At 46.8% G+C, this 16,202-nt stretch overlaps 2 protein-coding genes across 4 annotated transcripts; one reads left to right on the forward strand and one right to left on the reverse strand.

The window, feature by feature from the left end:
- The first annotated feature begins 949 nt into the window (after positions 1 to 949).
- Zbtb3 (zinc finger and BTB domain containing 3) lies at positions 950 to 3,479 on the forward strand. The gene has a single exon (XM_090348676.1). It carries the CDS (start codon positions 1,110 to 1,112, stop codon positions 2,679 to 2,681), a length of 1,572 nt encoding a protein of 523 aa, XP_090204802.1. The 5' UTR covers positions 950 to 1,109; the 3' UTR covers positions 2,682 to 3,479.
- Positions 3,480 to 7,336: 3,857 nt separating this feature from the next.
- Positions 7,337 to 16,085, reverse strand: Ttc9c (tetratricopeptide repeat domain 9C). Of its 3 annotated transcripts, none has more exons than XM_090347508.1 (4): positions 16,017 to 16,085; positions 14,655 to 14,913; positions 11,111 to 11,293; positions 7,337 to 8,574 (listed from the first exon to the last, which is right to left on the reverse strand). In XM_090347508.1, the coding sequence occupies exons 2-4, from the start codon at positions 14,890 to 14,892 to the stop codon at positions 8,480 to 8,482; spliced, it is 516 nt and encodes a 171-aa protein (XP_090203634.1). In that variant the 5' UTR covers positions 14,893 to 14,913; positions 16,017 to 16,085; the 3' UTR covers positions 7,337 to 8,479. The 3 variants fall into 3 exon arrangements, with proteins under 3 accessions (XP_090203634.1, XP_090203632.1, XP_090203633.1); XM_090347506.1 differs by lacking the exon at positions 16,017 to 16,085 and adding an exon at positions 15,765 to 16,007; XM_090347507.1 differs by lacking the exon at positions 16,017 to 16,085 and adding an exon at positions 15,362 to 15,506.
- Between the last annotated feature and the right edge of the window lie 117 nt (positions 16,086 to 16,202).

Genomic DNA, 16,202 nt, shown 5'->3' on the forward strand with positions numbered 1-16,202 from the left:
AGTGCTCAGGCCCTGAGCTCAAGCCCATGACTGGCAAAAAAAAAAAAAAAAAAAAAAATCTCACGGACTTTTGTGCCTGGGCTGGCTTCGAACCGAGATCCCCAGATCGCGGCCTCCTGAATAGCTAGGATCACAGGCGTGAGCCATGGGCGCCTGGCACTGCCCAGTTCTGGCAGAGCCTGGTGTAGGATCTGGCTCCCAAGGGACCACATTAGTCTATTGTTTCTTCCAGTCACCTGCACTGGGGTGTTTGGGGGTCGAGCGAGGGCGGGAATGGGGACGGAGGACCTGAGGGTCACTCCTATAACAGCATTGCGCAGTCGCCAACTTCCAGTCTCACTCGCCTAGATTCTCAGGTAGAAGGGGAGAAATTCAGCCAATCCTAAGGGCTCTGACGCAAAGAGGGCGGGACGAACGGGAAAATGGTTAGGACAGGAGGGTCAGCCAATCAGATGCCGCGCTGACTGAGCGACGGCTGCGTGTACCCATTTAGAAATGCCAGTAATAGTGGGGCGGGACACTGGGTAATAGACCAATCTGTGACTAGAGAAAGGAAACTTGAGCCAATGAAGACTGAGAAGGTGGGAAGGGGCGGAGCCTGCCTGTGGCCGCTTGGTGGTGGGTGAGGGATCAGCTTGCTAGTTCCCGTATTTGGAGTCTTTAGCCCCTGGAAGCCGAGAGGGGGAGGCTCGGGGAGTTCTCAGAGTGGGGCGTGGTGGCATCGTCCGGGAAAGCGTGGGAAAGAGAGTAGTCCTAGTTGGCGAAACCTCTAGAAGCTACCGGGTGGGCATCGAGGAAGCGGACTGGTCGGGGGTGGGACTTCCGGGGGCGGGGCGTTTGCCGGGCGGGGCGGGGCCTGCTGCTAAGGTTAGGTCGAGGGGGCGGGGCTAATAAGGATACCTTTGGGGTGTGGGTGTGACCTAAGTAAAAAAAAAAGGGTAACAACTAAAGCCTGCGTCTGGGGGGAGGGGGCATAGGGCGGCTAGCCACAGTTCAAGGATAACGTTAGGGTTGCTGGGGAAGTTACTTGCCCTTAACTTACTGTCCTCTTTTCCCAGGGAACCACTGGTGGGGACATCTCTTGGGCGCCCTTCCCTTCCTGGGGTGCTATGGAGTTCCCAGAACACAGTCAGCAGCTGCTGCAGAGCCTCCGGGAGCAGCGGTCCCAGGGTTTTCTTTGTGACTGCACCGTGATGGTGGGTAGCACCCAGTTCTTGGCCCATCGGGCTGTGCTGGCCTCCTGTAGCCCATTCTTCCAGCTTTTCTACAAGGAGCGGGAACTGGACAAGAGGGATCTGGTGTGTATTCACAACGAGATTGTTACAGCTCCAGCCTTTGGCCTTCTTCTAGACTTTATGTATGCTGGCCAGCTGGCTCTGAGGGGGGATACCCCTCTAGAGGATGTACTGGCAGCTGCCAGCTACTTACACATGAATGACATTGTCAAAGTGTGTAAGCAGCGGCTTCAAGCTCGGGCCTTGGCAGAGGCAGATAGTACTAAGAAGGAGGAAGAAACCAATGCACAGCCCCTGAGTCTGGAGTTTTTGTCTAGCACTTCTCGTAGCTCCCAACATTCACTGACATCTGCTGAGACCTCAGGCCACTGGGGCAAAGAGGAATGGAAAAGTAATGCTCCCTTACCTATTGTCCGTCCTACAGAGGAGCCACCAATGCCTGCTGGGGCTGACACTACACAGCCTAGCATGGAGGTTGACTCACCTCATCTCCGAGCACCTCCTCCACCAGTGGCTGATGTCTCTGTTTCCCTGGCCAGCCCTAGTAGTTCCACAGAGACCATGTCTGCAAACTACTTCACTTCTGGCCTCCCATCCGTTTCAGTGGAGCCTCTGACTCCTCTGGAGGTTGGGTCTGAGAGTTTGAGGATGGTGGAAGCAAGGGATACTGGAGGACCATTACAAGGCTTCTATCCCCCAGCATCAGCCCCTGTCTCGGCCCCAGCGTCAGTCGCGGCCTCAGTTCCACCCCAGGCCCCAGCCCCAGCCGAAGCTGAACTTGTCCAGGTCAAAGTAGAAGCCATTGTGATCTCTGATGAGGAGCCCGATGTGTTGGAGGAGCAGTCTCAGGGTCCTGAGGGACTGTTTCCAGCCGGAGGCGGAATGTATGGGGGACAGCCTGCCCAACCAGAGACTTTTGAGGAGCCAGGGGCAGCAGGACTAGATGAGGTGGGGCCGACTGACCACTTCCTGCCTCCGGACCCTCATCTGCCCTACCACCTGCTGTCAGGGGCAGGGCAGTTTCATCGAGGACTGGTGACTTCACCCCTACCTGCACCTCCAGCCTTGCATGAGCCACTTTACCCGCCTTCTGAGTATGAAGCAGCTCCAGGAAACTTCGGTGTTTTTACCGATGACGTTCCCACTTGCAAGACGTGTGGAAAGACCTTCTCATGTTCTTACACGCTACGGCGACATGCCACCGTCCACACACGTGAGCGACCCTACGAGTGCCGCTACTGCCTGCGCAGCTACACACAATCAGGGGACCTCTACCGCCACATCCGCAAGGCTCACAATGAGGATCTGGCCAAACGCAGCAAACCTGACCCAGAGGCCGGCCCTGTGCTGGGGATGCAGCCCCTCTCTGGCTCACCTACAACAGAAAGACAGGGGACTGGTAGTGGAGGACCATCCAAAGATTTTGTACTTGGGCCCAAAAATTAATAATTGAGGGACATGAACTGATGCCAGGCCTGGTCGTACCCTCCATAGTGGTAACACTGAAAGCCAGAGGCATCTCATCACTTCCAGTGGGTGACAGAACTAAGATTCGGCTCAAGCTAAAGGTTCCTACACTTTTCTTGGCCCAACCAGATACATAGGACTTAACCAGGACGGGCAGGTCAGCAGCCCTCTCTGAGGGTACTGGGATTTTTTTTTTCCCCTGAGGTGTAATTACTTCTCACTCCAAATTCTAGAACATAAAGCTAGCAAAGAAATTATCTCTTTTGAACTGATGTTGTCTGGTTTCTTCCTCAGACCTGCATGCCTTCATCCCTTCCCTTGGGTTCTTGAATCTGATTCCTGTACTTGAGTTAGGCAAGTGAGTCAAAAGTAGGTTAAGGGGCAAGCCAGTATTTGAACCTGGCTTATGACTCGAGACATCATGTATGCTATAGACTGGTTTCATTCTTGGCAGTTGGCAAACAATTGAAAGCTCTTTTCTTGTCCTTTGAGTGTGGCTTTATTCCCTTGATACCTCTTCTGCCAATAAGAACATTTGCTTGATTGTTTCAGTGACAGATAATGTACTGATGAAGTTTTTGCTTTTATGTTGAAAATACGGGTTAGTCTCTGAAGATGAGAAAGGGACAGACAGTAAGCCTTGTGGTAGTAGTCTTGTGAGGGGAGGGAGGTTGTGAGGCATTGGAATGATGGTTTTTTGGGAAAGCTACAGCAGGAAAACCTAGGAGAAAGTCTTCTTCATGGGGAGGTGGGGTCGTGAGGCTTGAACTCTGGGCTTGGGAGCTGCCCCTGAGCTTTTCAGCTCAAGGCTAACAGTTTACCACTTGAGCCACAGCACCACTTCCAGTTTACTGGTGGTTAATTGGAGATAAGAGTCTCAGAGAGCCAGGGAGCCAGGGTAGTGGCATACGCTTGTAATCCTAGCTTCTTAGGAGGCTGAGATCTGAGGATCAAGGTTCAAAGCCAGCTCAGGCACAAAAGGACCAGAGATTCTTATCTCTAATTAACCTCTAGAAAATGGGAAGTGGGGCTTGGCTCAAGGGTAGGGGGGTAGCCTTGAGCTGAAGAGCTCAGGGACAGTGCCCAGGCTGAGTTCAAGCCCCATGACCCATAAAAAAAAAAAAAAAAAAAAGTCTCACAGGCTTTAGTGTCCTGTTCCCCTGATCCTCAGATCTCAGCCTCCTGTAGCTAGGATTACAGTCGTGAGCCACTGGCGCCCGGCTCCAGGAGAGAATCTTGTGCATTAGAGGTGAGACTGGGAACATAATTCAATGGCAGTGCCTAGCATGAATCATGCCCTGGGTTCGATACCCAACACCAGAGAAAGAAAACAATGTGATGATAGTAGCCTAGAGAAGTTAAATTACGTAAGGTAATACACATGGCTGTTGGCAATGGAATGGCAAAGAAATGAAATTTTGGGGTGTTGATGTGGAATAGGGAAAATGAGCCCTAAGAATATGAGAGAAGGGCTAGGAATGTGGCTTAGTAGTGGAGTGCATGCCTAGCATGCATGAAGCAAGATTCGATTCCTCAGTACCACATAAACAGAAAAAGCCAAAAGTATCAGTGTGATTGTGGTTCAAGTGGTAGAGTACTAACACCTAGAGCACAAAGAGGCTCAGGGACAGCATCCAGACATTGAGTTGAAGCCCCAGGAATGGCAAAAAAAAAAGTGTGAGAGAAGAGTTTGCCCAACGGTGGTGAAGTCTGAAGCTGTAGAATGGAGTAACAGGCTTGCTCCAAACCAAACTTTTATTTACACTGGGGACCTGAAAGTAGAAGGGGCCAGGAGCATAGCCTTAGTGGTAGAGTGCTTGCCTAGCGTGCATGAAGCCCTGGGTTTGATTCCTTGATACCACATACACAGAAAAAGCTAGAAATGGTGCTGTGGCTTAAGTGGCAGAGTGAAAAAAGTGTCCAAGGACAGTGCCTAGGCTGTGAGTTCCAGGCCCAGGACTGGTGGAAAAAAAGAAAAAATAGAAAAATGAAAATACAAATAAACTTTACAAATTCCTTTCCTCTCTTTTGGGTTATCTACCACTAACTTCTTACAAAGTTAGTGTTTTTTTGAGATACAGGAATGAGAGCTTCAAGGTAAAGATCTGGGAAAAGAAAAGTTCCTTAATGAAGAGATTATGGAAGTAAGAGCTGATGATGCTGGCTCAGGGCCATGGCTCAAGTGGTGGAGCACCTGCTTGGCAAGCATGAGGCCAAGTTCAAACCCACTGCCACACAAAACCAAACAACACTTGAAAAGTTGATGATGCCTAATTTTTCTATGCTGAATGAATTCCAAATCCAGGGACAATGGTACACAACGGTAGTCATAGCCCCTTGGAAGTGTTAGGCATGAGGATACTCCAGGAACTCACGACCAGTTTGGATAACTCCTAAAAACCTGTGTCTAAGGAAATTTATCCCAGAACTAGACTCTCAACTATGTACTGAATATACTGACCAGGAAATACAGAGTTTAAGCAAAACAAGGTTGGAGGTTCAAGTTTGGAGAATAACATTTCTCATTATCTCTGGGAACCAAAGTATGATTGCCTATCCATGATGGATAATTTTCATAAAAAATTTTTTGTGTATGTGCTAATACTGGGGCCTAGAATTCGGGGCCTAGGTGTTATCCCTTATATTTTTGTTGTTGTTGATCCTGGGGACCTGGACTCTATCCTTGAACTGCTTTGTGCTCAAGGTTAGCTAGCACTCTACCACTTGAGTCACAGTGTCACTTCCAGCTTTTTCTGAGTAATGTAATAGAGATAAAAGTCTCACAGGGATTTTTCTGCCCTGGCTGGCTTCCAACTGTGATCCTCAGATCTCAGCCTCCTGGGTAGCTAGGATGACAGGTGTGAGCCACTGGTGCCCAGCTAAACTGCATTTTAAAATAACCGGCTTATTGGGGCCGGGAGTTTGGCCTAGTGGTACAGTGCTTGCCTAGCATGCACGAAGACCCGGGTTCAATTCCTTGGTACCACATACATAGAAAAAAAAAATAAAAATAAAATATCCGGCTTATTGTTTCCTTACTGATGAAAAAGGCAGCTTATTATTATTGACCAGTCCTGGAGCTTGAAGTCGGGGCCTGAGCATTGTCCCTGTTTCTTTTGCTGAAGGCTAACACTCTACTACTTGAGCCACAGCACCACTTTGGCTTTTTAAGTCTATGTGATACTGAGGAATTGGACCTGGGGCTTCATGCATGCTAGGCAAGCACTCTACCACTAACCCACATTCCCAGCCCAAGACGGCTTATTTTATTGATTTATTTTTGCCAGTCCTGGGCTTGAGCTCAGGGCCTGAGCACTGTCCTTGGACTTTCTCAAGGCTAGAGCTCTACCACTTGAGCCTCAGCACCACTTCCAGCTTTTTTCTACATATGTGGTACTGAGGAATCGAACCTGGGTCTTCATGCATGCTGGCAAGCACTCTACCATTAGGCTAAACTCCAAGTTTTGGGAAGGAGAAAAAAAAATCAGAGAACAAAACCAGTTCAAACCAAATGAAGCATGTAACTTCACAATTTCTTTTCTCACATTTATTATTTTTTGTCAGCTGTTGAATGTGAACTTAGGGCCTGCAATTTAAAAACAAGGATTACAGGCATGAACCACCATTGCCTTATCAAAAAAATGTTCTGATGTGAGCTGATGATTATATTTAGTGTGTAGAGAGGCCCAGAGAAGTCTAATCTATTGCAAGAATGGGGTCTTATTAACAAACAATGGTTTTTCATTCTGAAAACCTATTTACTTTATAGTTATAGGATGGCTAATCACACATATATTATCTCCATTATAAAGGTACTGCTACATGTTTTCAGCTGTTATTTAGTATCCATGGCACAGATGTAATCCACAAGGAAACACAATAGCAGAGGAGCTTCTGGTGGACAGGGCCACCCCAGATGTGCATTTTGCATGGGTTCTCAAGACAGCTTCCCCAGAGGCCCAGAGGTTCTTCCAAGGCACTGAGCAATAAAATCATGGGCTTTCCTCATTCCTATTCTGTAAGGACCTGAACTCCTGCAAAATATAGGGTGACAGATCAAGAGATTTGGGATTTTGTCCTACTTTTTTTTTTCTCCAGTCCCTGAGCCTCTCTGTGCTCAAGGTGAATGCTCTACCACTTGAGCCACAGTGCCACTTCCAGGTTTTTCTGTGTTTGTGGTATAGTGGAATTGAACCCAGGGCTTCATGCATGCTAGACAAGCACTCCACCACTAAGCCACATTCTTAGCCCTGCCCTATTTTTCTATAGGATAGTTTCCAGAAGACATGGTAAGTAATCTATCTTACAGGTTTTTTTTTATGTTTCTTTTTTGTTTTTTTGCCAGTCCTGGGCTTGAGCTCAGGGTCTGAGCACTGTCCTTGGACTTTCTCAAGGCTAGAGCTCTACCACTTGAGCCTCAGCACCACTTCTGGCTTTTTGCTATGTGGGGTACCGAGGACCCAGGTCTTCGTGCATGCTAGACAAGCACTCAACCACTACGCCAAACTCCTGGCCCCTATCTTACAGGTTTTTTAAGAGAAATGTTCATGCAACAAATATACAACTTTATGAAAACAGAGATTTTTTTTTTTTTGGCATGAGGTGGAAGGATTATTGGATGAATACTTCAATACTTAACTCTGCTAAGTTATTAGTTTAATGAAAAAATAAGTTAATGATCTGAGTACAAGCATTAGCAAAGACTAGAAATTACAAATAAATAAGTCATAAAATAATAACAAGTATTTAATGTGGTACTGACCCCAGAAATGGAACATACAGCATCATATGTGGTAAGCAAGGGCTCTACAACTGAGCTATATCTTTGGCCCTTTGTTCTTTGAGATAGGATCTCATTATGTAGCCCAGAGTAGCCTCAAACTCAAGATCCTCTTGTCTCAACTTCCCAGTGGTAGAATTCCAGGACTACAGTACCACATCCAGATAGAAAAGAGATATCTTTATAGGAAGAAAGAAATTTCAATGTGTGTGAATTATTAAAGAGAATAAGGGAAAAAAAGCTAATCCTAGCTACGTTGGAGGCTGAGAATTGAACAGCTAAGATCTGAGGATCGTGGTTCAAAGCCAGCCCAGGCATGAAAGTCTATGAGACTCTTATCTCCGACTAACCACCAGAAAACCAGAAGTGACACTGTGGCTCAAGGTGGTTGAGTACGAGCCTTGAGCTGAAGAGCTCAGAGACAGTGCCTAGGCCCAGAGTTCAAGCCCCACAACTGACCCCCCCCCCCAAAAAAAAGATTCTCTGAAAGGTTTTCATTTATATAGACTCAAGTTGTACTTATAATTATTTAGTTTTCCAGTTTAACTTTGGGCATCTGAGATACCACTGGAGGCTTTTGCCTCCCCTTACTTCACCTCTGCTAGTCTTCTGCCCTGTATAGAAATATATCTACCACATCTCATTAAAATTCATGCCAGAAATATTAATTCCACCCATGGCTGATGACTATTTTCTGGTCTAGTTCTCAAAGCAAATATCCCCAACAATAAAATTTATTGGAAGATAGCATATATATAGATGAATAAACACACACACACACACACACACACACACACACACACACACACACACACACACACATATATATACAAAGACACAAATGGTCTAAACAAAGATCTGTGCAGAACAGAAAACAAAACAGAAGTTCAGCTGCAATAGAGGTACAGGATTCATTCTCTTGCTGAGGCTCAGGTTTCTCTTGCTGGGTCTTCAATGGCCCACCTCAGTTCGTATGTCCAAGCATCCTTTTTCTTCATTAACCAAACATGCCAAGATACAGCTGTTTCTCTTTCCTATGGTAGCTGTTGAGTTCTGACTGTGTCAGCTGGAGGTACCGCCGGACATTGGTATCTTGGGAGATGAAAGAGAAGGCAATCAGACAAATTACAATCATGTTATGTGGGGGAGGGTCATTAACACATTCTCACTTATTTTATCTGAACATATCACAATCTGAATATATTACAACAGTAAATTCCATTACTTAGTATCACTTTGAATTTTTAAAATATCTGCCTTTACACAGCAGGGTTGATTGCTAACTTTTTTTTTTTGTCAGTCTGGGCTTGAGCTCCTGTCCTTGGACTTTCCCAAGGCTAGAGCTCTACCACTTGAGCCTCAGCACCACTTCTGGCTTTTTTCTATGTATGTGGTACTGAGGAATTAAACCCGGGCCTTTGTGCATGCTAGGCAAGCACTCTACCTCTAGGCTAAATTCCTGGCCCTGTTGATTGCTAACTTTATAATGAAATGGATTTTTAGGAAACAGTGATTATAAAAGTACCTGAAGATGCTATTTATATAGTCATGGGGATGGGGCATGAACTTGGGCCTGGGCCTTGTCTCTGAGCCACAGCTCCACTTCTGGTTTTCTGGTGGTTACATGGAGATAAGAGTCTTATGGACTTTCCTGCCCTGGCTAGCTCCGAGGCAAAACCCTCAGATCTTAGCCTCCCAAATAGGTAGGATTACAAGTGAGTCACTGGCACCCCAGAATTATTGCTCAGGACCTGAGCACTGTCCTTCTGTTTTCTGAAGGCTAGTGAACTACCTACCACTTGAGCCTCAGCTCCACTTCTGACCTTTTCTATGTATGTGGTACCAAGGAATCCAACCCAGGGCTTCATGCATGCTAGGCAAGCACTCTACCACTAGGCCACTCTCCCAGCCTCTTTTTGTTTTAGATATAATTTTATTGTTACTAAGTTTTTGTACAAAGAGGTTATTGTTTTCATAAGTCAAGTACTAAGTATATTTTTGGGGGGACACTATCATCATTTTCCTCCAGTTTCTCTCTCCCATCCCTACCCATAAATTGCATAGTTCATTTAAGTTCATTTATTCATCCTTTTTCCCTCCACCATTTTTTTTGGGGGGGGGGCCTTCAACTCAGGGCCTGACCACTGTCCTTGGGTTTTCTTCAGACACTTGCAGAGTCTTTCTATGTATGTGGTACCGAGGATCTTCATGAATGCTAGGTGAGCACTCTACCACTAGGCCAAACTCCAGGCCCCCTTCTACCATTTACGTGTCCCCCTTTTGTTCCTCAAAAGAAAGAAAAAAGAACAAAAAAGGTAAAGAAGAAAAAACACTACCGGCACCACCATCAACAACAAAACCAATGTTTTCATTTCCTAAGCTATAGTGGCTTGAGCATTCATTTAACTTAATAAGGTTTTACAGCACTTTGGTGCTTGGGGACCCTCTGCTTCTAGTCTTCAGAAGCTGCTATAAGCCAGCATGAAAACAAGGGAAGACAATTTTCAGTGCTGAGCCAACTAACATAGGAATATGCCTACCATCCATTTCACAGCTTAAAGACAAAGTACCAAGTCTCAATTCTCTCAGTAGGCTGCTTCTTTTTACTAGGTCACACCTGGGGCTAGCAAGAACTCAAAAACAAAATGACAGCTAAAGCAAAGGCCAGTCCCAGCCTGAGAGCAGGCAGAATGAGGATTACCAAAGTTTACTTGGGGTCCACATCCTATTCTAGATATACGTTTAAAGGGTAAGAAGTGAACTTTGAAAACTGATGCTTCTAAAATTCCTGGTCACCAGTTGGGCAACTAAAAAAAATTATTATGGACTGTGCCTTTCAAAAAGCTACAAGGATTTCCAATAGGTATGTTTCATTTGATTTAAAATATTTTGCCATGGAAAGTAACATTGAAATTCCCCCATATAACAAAGGTAAGCTAACAAAAATATACAATGTATCCATTGTATAATGTCTCCTGAGTAGCTAGGAATGTAGGCATATTGTTCTTGTTACTGATATAATAGACATATTTGGAAATACATAGATATGACAAATACTGATCAGATCAATTATCATTTCTGTTTTTTTTGGGGGGGAGGGGTCATGAGGCTTGAACACAGCCTGGGAGCTGTCCCTGAGCTCTTCGGCTCAAGGTTACTGTTCTTCCCTACAGCGAAGCCCCACTTCTGGTTTTCTAGTGGTTAATTGGAGAAAAGAGTCTCAGAACCTTTTGTGCCCCGGCCGGCTTTAAATCTTGATACTCAGATCTCAGCCTCTTTTGTAGCTGCCTCACCATGCCAGGCAGCATTTCTATTTTCTTAAACACTGATCATTTTTTTTTTGTCAGTTGTGAGAAACTCAGGGCCTGGGCACTGTCCCTGAGCTCTTTCGCTAAAGGCTAGCACTCTACCACTCTGAGCCAAAGCTCTACTTCTGGTTTTTTGGTGGTTAACTGGAGACAAGTCTCCCAGACTTTCTTGCCTGGGCTGGCTGAGAACAGAGATCTTCAGATCTCAGCCTGTGGAGTAGCTAGGAAGACAGATGTGAGCCCTTAGCACCTAACTTGATCATTTCTTTGTGTTAAGGACAGATATTTGTCCTCACCATTTTAACGTCCCTGTCACTCACCTTTAGGCTGCCTGTTCACAGCAGCCAGGAGGTAATGCCGAGCCTGGTCATAGTCCTGCAGATGGAAAAAGGCTACTCCGGCCCGATACAGGGCCTTGGCATTATCTGGCTGGCGTTCCAGGACTTTCTGACTATATTCCCTCACTCGTTCGTAGTTCACTGGCTCCATCTGAAGGAGACAGGCTAGTGGACAAAATTAAAGGTGGAAAGAGGAGAGGCTTATTATAATAGGTTCCATGCATAAGTTCAAGGGGGTCCCCAATGTTCACTTCTTCAACAATTCAACAAACACTCAAGTGTCTCCTAGGTGCCACACCCTCTATTAGGTACTGGAAACACAGCAGTGTAAAAAAAGCCATACATACTTGGAATCCACTTCAGTATTTACCACTTGCCTATTGTGTACATAGTGCTATGATATGCTAGTTTGTCGTTTTCAGTACAGGGCTTCTACACCAAGGCTCTACGTTCTCAGTCTCCCATCTCACCAGTTCTTGCCATTTTCTTTTTCTTTTTTTTTTTTTTGCCAGTCCTGGGCTTTAGCTCAGGGCCTGAGCACTGTCCTTGGACTTTCTCAAGGCTAGAGCTCTACCACTTGAGCCTCAGCACCACTTCCGGCTTTTTTCTATGTATGTGGTACCGAGGAATCAAACCCAGGTCTTCATGCATGCTAGACAAGCACTTTAACCACTAGGCCAGACTCCCGGCCCAGTTCTCGCCATTTTCAATGACAAGGTATCACTGTTCTCTCGGATGACTGAACAGGGGCTCAAATTAAAACCCTGACTAGGAGGCAACAACTGGATGCACAGTTCCTGTCTTAAGAGCAGGGAAATATGCTCCTTACTTCACAACTGTTAGAATTACACATACAAGGATTCTATCATGGTTCTGAGATGGAACAAGGTCCAGGGATTATGAGAATAGCATGGGCTTATTACATGTGCTTCCTTTTTCCACAACTCCACCAAGTAGCCACAGAGTTTTTAACTTTTTTTTTTTTTCCAGTCCTGGACCTTGAACTCAGGGCCTGAGCACTGAGTTGGGCTTTTTCCTGAAGGCTAGCATTCTACCACTTGAGCCACAGTACCGCTTGCAGCTTTTTTCTATGTATGTGGTACCGAGGAATCAAACCCAGATCTTCATGAATGCTAGGCGAGCACTCTACCACTAGACCAAATTCCCAGCCCTAATGTAAAAGTCTTTTTTTTTTTTTTTTTGCCAGTCCTGGGCTTGAGCTCAGGGCCTCAGCACTATCCTTGGACTTTCTCAAGGCAAGTGCTGTACCACTTGAGTCTCAGCACCACTTCTAGCTTTTTTCTATGTATGTGGTACCGAGGAATTGAACCTGGGTCTTCATGTATGCTAGGCAACCACTCTACCACTAGGCAAACTCCTGGCCCCCACAGAGTTTTTATACTGAGCTATTTCTCCAGCATTCAATTAATCCCTATTTCTGACTAGCTTCATTAATTCATTTGACAATGAATGAAGCATTGACCTATGTAAAGACACTGAACTAGGAGCACGGGATTAGAGGAACAAAACAGGTCTTCATCTCTACCTCACTCCAGATGGGCTTGATCTCAAGGTCTTGTACTTGCTCAACCATTTGAGCCACACAGCCCAGCTATTTCCTGGTTATTTTGGAAATGGAGTCATGGTTAACTTTTCTATCTGGGTTGGCTTCAAACCATAATTCTCTGAATCTTGGCCCTTCTGAATAGCTGGAATTCTAGGCAAGAGCCACTGGTGTCTGGCTAAGGTAAGATACCTTGATGATTAACACAGATTGTATTTCCTAGTCTCCAAGTGGAAGAATACACAACAAATGAATGAAATCTTGAAAGTATTACTTGAAGACAATCGAATTGAGTTGGGAGGGACTGGGAGTATGGCCTAGTGGTAGAGTCATCGCCTAGCATTCATGGAGCCCTGGGTTCGATTCCTCGAGGTAACACAAACAGAAAAAGCTGGGAGTAGTATGGCTCAAGTGGTAGAGTTCTAACCTTGAGGAAAGCCCAAGAATAGTGCTCAGGCTCTGAGTTCAAGCCCCAAGACTGGCAAAAAAAAAAAAAAATAGAGTTGAGAGAGTAAATGAAGTCAGACTACTGTTTGGTCCGAAGACTTCTCTAAAAAAAAGGTTACTTTTGGAAGCTCTGAATGTACCTTAAGGGTAGAGTGATTAACTAGCATGTGTGAGAACCTGAGTTTGATAGCCATAGCGCTCACGCATGCCCGCGTGAGCACACACACTTAAGTGACTTTTAAGCAAGCTCTCAATGACAAGGGTCATTCCAGGAAGACAGCATTCTAACTGAAGAGAAGCTGTTAGCCAATGCAGCCTGAGACAGAAATGTGCTTTGCCATGCTGGGCATGGTGGCTCATGCCTGTAATCCTAGCTACTCAGGAGGCTGAGATCCGGCTATTAAGGTTTAAAGCCAGCCTGGGCACAAAACGGTCTGAGACTCTTTTCTTCAATTAAACTCTAGAAAATGGGAAGTGGGGCTTGGCTCAAGGATAGAGTGGTAGCCTGGAGCTGAAGAGCTCCACCAAAAAAAAAAAAAAGTGCTTTGCCCGTCCCCCTAAATGTGGTGAGATCACACACACACACACACACATATATATATATATATATTTTTTTTTTTTTTGCCAGTCATGGAGATTAAGCTCAGGGCCTAGGCACTGTCCTTGGACACGTTTTGCTGCAGGTTAGCTCTCTGTCACTTGAGCTACAGCACCATGTCACTGTTGTGATATTTACATAGATTAATATGAGCAACAATTAATACAGGAGCTACTTGTTGCACTGTCATAATATCATCTCTGTGAACCTAAAATTCCTTTTAAAAAATCAAATTCCCCTTAAACAATACCAGTGTTTTTTTCCTCTACAGTAAGTACAAATGTTCTTAAGTTATCAACATCCCCTGCGAGCTTGTTAGAAAATGGATATTGGTAAGTTTCATCCAAGACATAAATCCACATTTCTGTTCTGTAATAATGAGGGTTGTATACATTGGAAATGGGGTAGGGGTGTATTTGGCACCATCCCTTAGCTATTTTGCTCAAGGCTGGAGCTCTACCACCTGAGCCACAGGTCCATTTCTAGCTTTTTGATGGCTCATTGGAGATGACAGTCTCACAGTGTGTCCTGCCTGTGTTAACTTGGAACTGCAATTTTTATTTAGATCTCAGTCTCTTGAATAGTTAGGTAAGTGTGAACGAGCGGCACCCGGCTTAAAAACAGATCTCAGTTCATGTCAGAATAAACTGGATTGGTCTTTTGCCAGTAGTACTGGGCTTGAACTCGGCCTGAGCACTGTCCTTGGGCTCTCATGGCTATTGCTCCACCACTTGAGTCACAGCACCACTTCTTGCTTTTGCTGTGTATGTGATACCGAGGAATCTAACCCAGGGCTCCGTCTATGCTAGGCAAGTACTCTGCCACTAGGCCAGGCTCCAGGCCCCTCATTTGTTGTTGGTTTTCTCCAAAGCTCACCTTTAATGTTCCTCTCTACCCACCCTCAGCCCTGTTCTTACCAGCCAGATTGTTGTAGCAGTCTGTCTGGGTGGTGTGCAGTTCGTTTTCTTGCTCAGGTGTAAGAGCCGGGCCCTGTGGCCCTAGACTAGGAATCGGGGAAGGCAGACTCGGGTCCAGCCCTCGCAGCTGAAGCAGAGCTCGGTGGTACCGACTCACGGCGTCCCGGTACTTCCCTTCCCGGTAGCGCTGGTTCCCTTCCTCCTTGTATAGCTGAGCCTCCCGCAGGCGCTTCTCCATAACTCTTGGTGGCCCAGGGCTCTTAAAAGAATCGGAGAGGGAAAAGAGCCAATGAAGCTCGGGGTGGGGATGGAAACACCCGGTCTTGGCAGCTGAGGAAGGTGGAAAATCACTGTTCTCAAAAAATAAAGTAAAATTAAAAAAAAAAAAGGCCCGGGAAGGTGAACTTGGAGGGTTTTTACTACAGCCTCTGAACGGTATTTCTCTCTCTTTAGAAGTGCAGGAGACTCGTTCAAGGGTATGTAGGATAGTCACGCCTAGGACTACGTTGAGGACCACGGGACGAGGAGACTGGGAAGAAGCCGAGGCCCGAAGGGAGCGCCAGAGGCCGGCGGGCCGAGGCCCCGAGCCCGCTTCCTTCCCTGCGAGACACACCCCCTGGCCCGGAAGTGAACGCCGCAGGCACACCCGCCACGCCGGGAGGGCTTTGCTGCGTCCTCGCTCTTTATTTGTCCTTCCTCAACATTACATTTAGTGATATCGGCCTTCGCGAGCTGGGGAACCGGGGTGGGGGCGATCGGTGTCCTCAGTCTACAGGCGAGGCTGACCCGGCCGCCGAGGCAGCCGGGCCCGGGCGCAGGCCCGAGCCCGGAAGTCTGCTCGCGGGCTTCGGTGCCGGGCGGGAGCCCGGGCAGGAAAGGGTCACACGCCCCGCAGTCTGGCATCCGAAGGGTCGCGCGCATGGCGCCCACGCCGTCCAACCAGAAGCAGCTCTAGAAAAGTAATCCCCCAGACACGACCCCACCAGCCCGGCGGAACGACTCCACCCCACCGCACAAATACAGACAGACAGACAGACAGAAAGAAAGAAAGAAACCCAGCCGTTTCGTCCATTTGAAAAAAAACAAAAACAAAAAAAAACCACGCAAAACCTTGGCGAACACGGATGACCAATCAGAGCGTCAGGCGACGGTTCAAGCTAGCCAATGACAAGGCGGGAAGGCGGGGTCGGGGCGTCTGTTGCTAGGTAGAACTTCCAATGTTAACAGAGGGCCAGCGGGGACTACGGTGTGTCTTGGGTCTGATGACCCCCTTCTCCAGAAGCTACGAAAACGCTCTTATGTGGCCACGCTTGTCTTCTGGTTTTTCTTTTGTTTCTATTCTCCAGACTATACTGCACTCACACAGAAAAGAGGGCATGGCGCAAGCCCTAGGCAGACGCGGTAATTGAATGTGAGCCGGAAGCACTGGTGGTGAGCGGGTGGGCGGCGCTCCGGGCAGCTGCGCAGAACGCCCGGCTGAGGTACGGAAAGACGGGCGCGCACTCGTTTCCGTGCTACGAGGCACTTGAGCCGCAGCCAGCCTTCCTC

Source organism: Megascapheus bottae, chromosome 16 (assembly GCF_031878675.1).
Source record: "Megascapheus bottae isolate mThoBot1 chromosome 16, mThoBot2.hap1, whole genome shotgun sequence".
In the NCBI taxonomy this organism is placed as follows: Eukaryota; Metazoa; Chordata; class Mammalia; order Rodentia; family Geomyidae; genus Megascapheus; species Megascapheus bottae.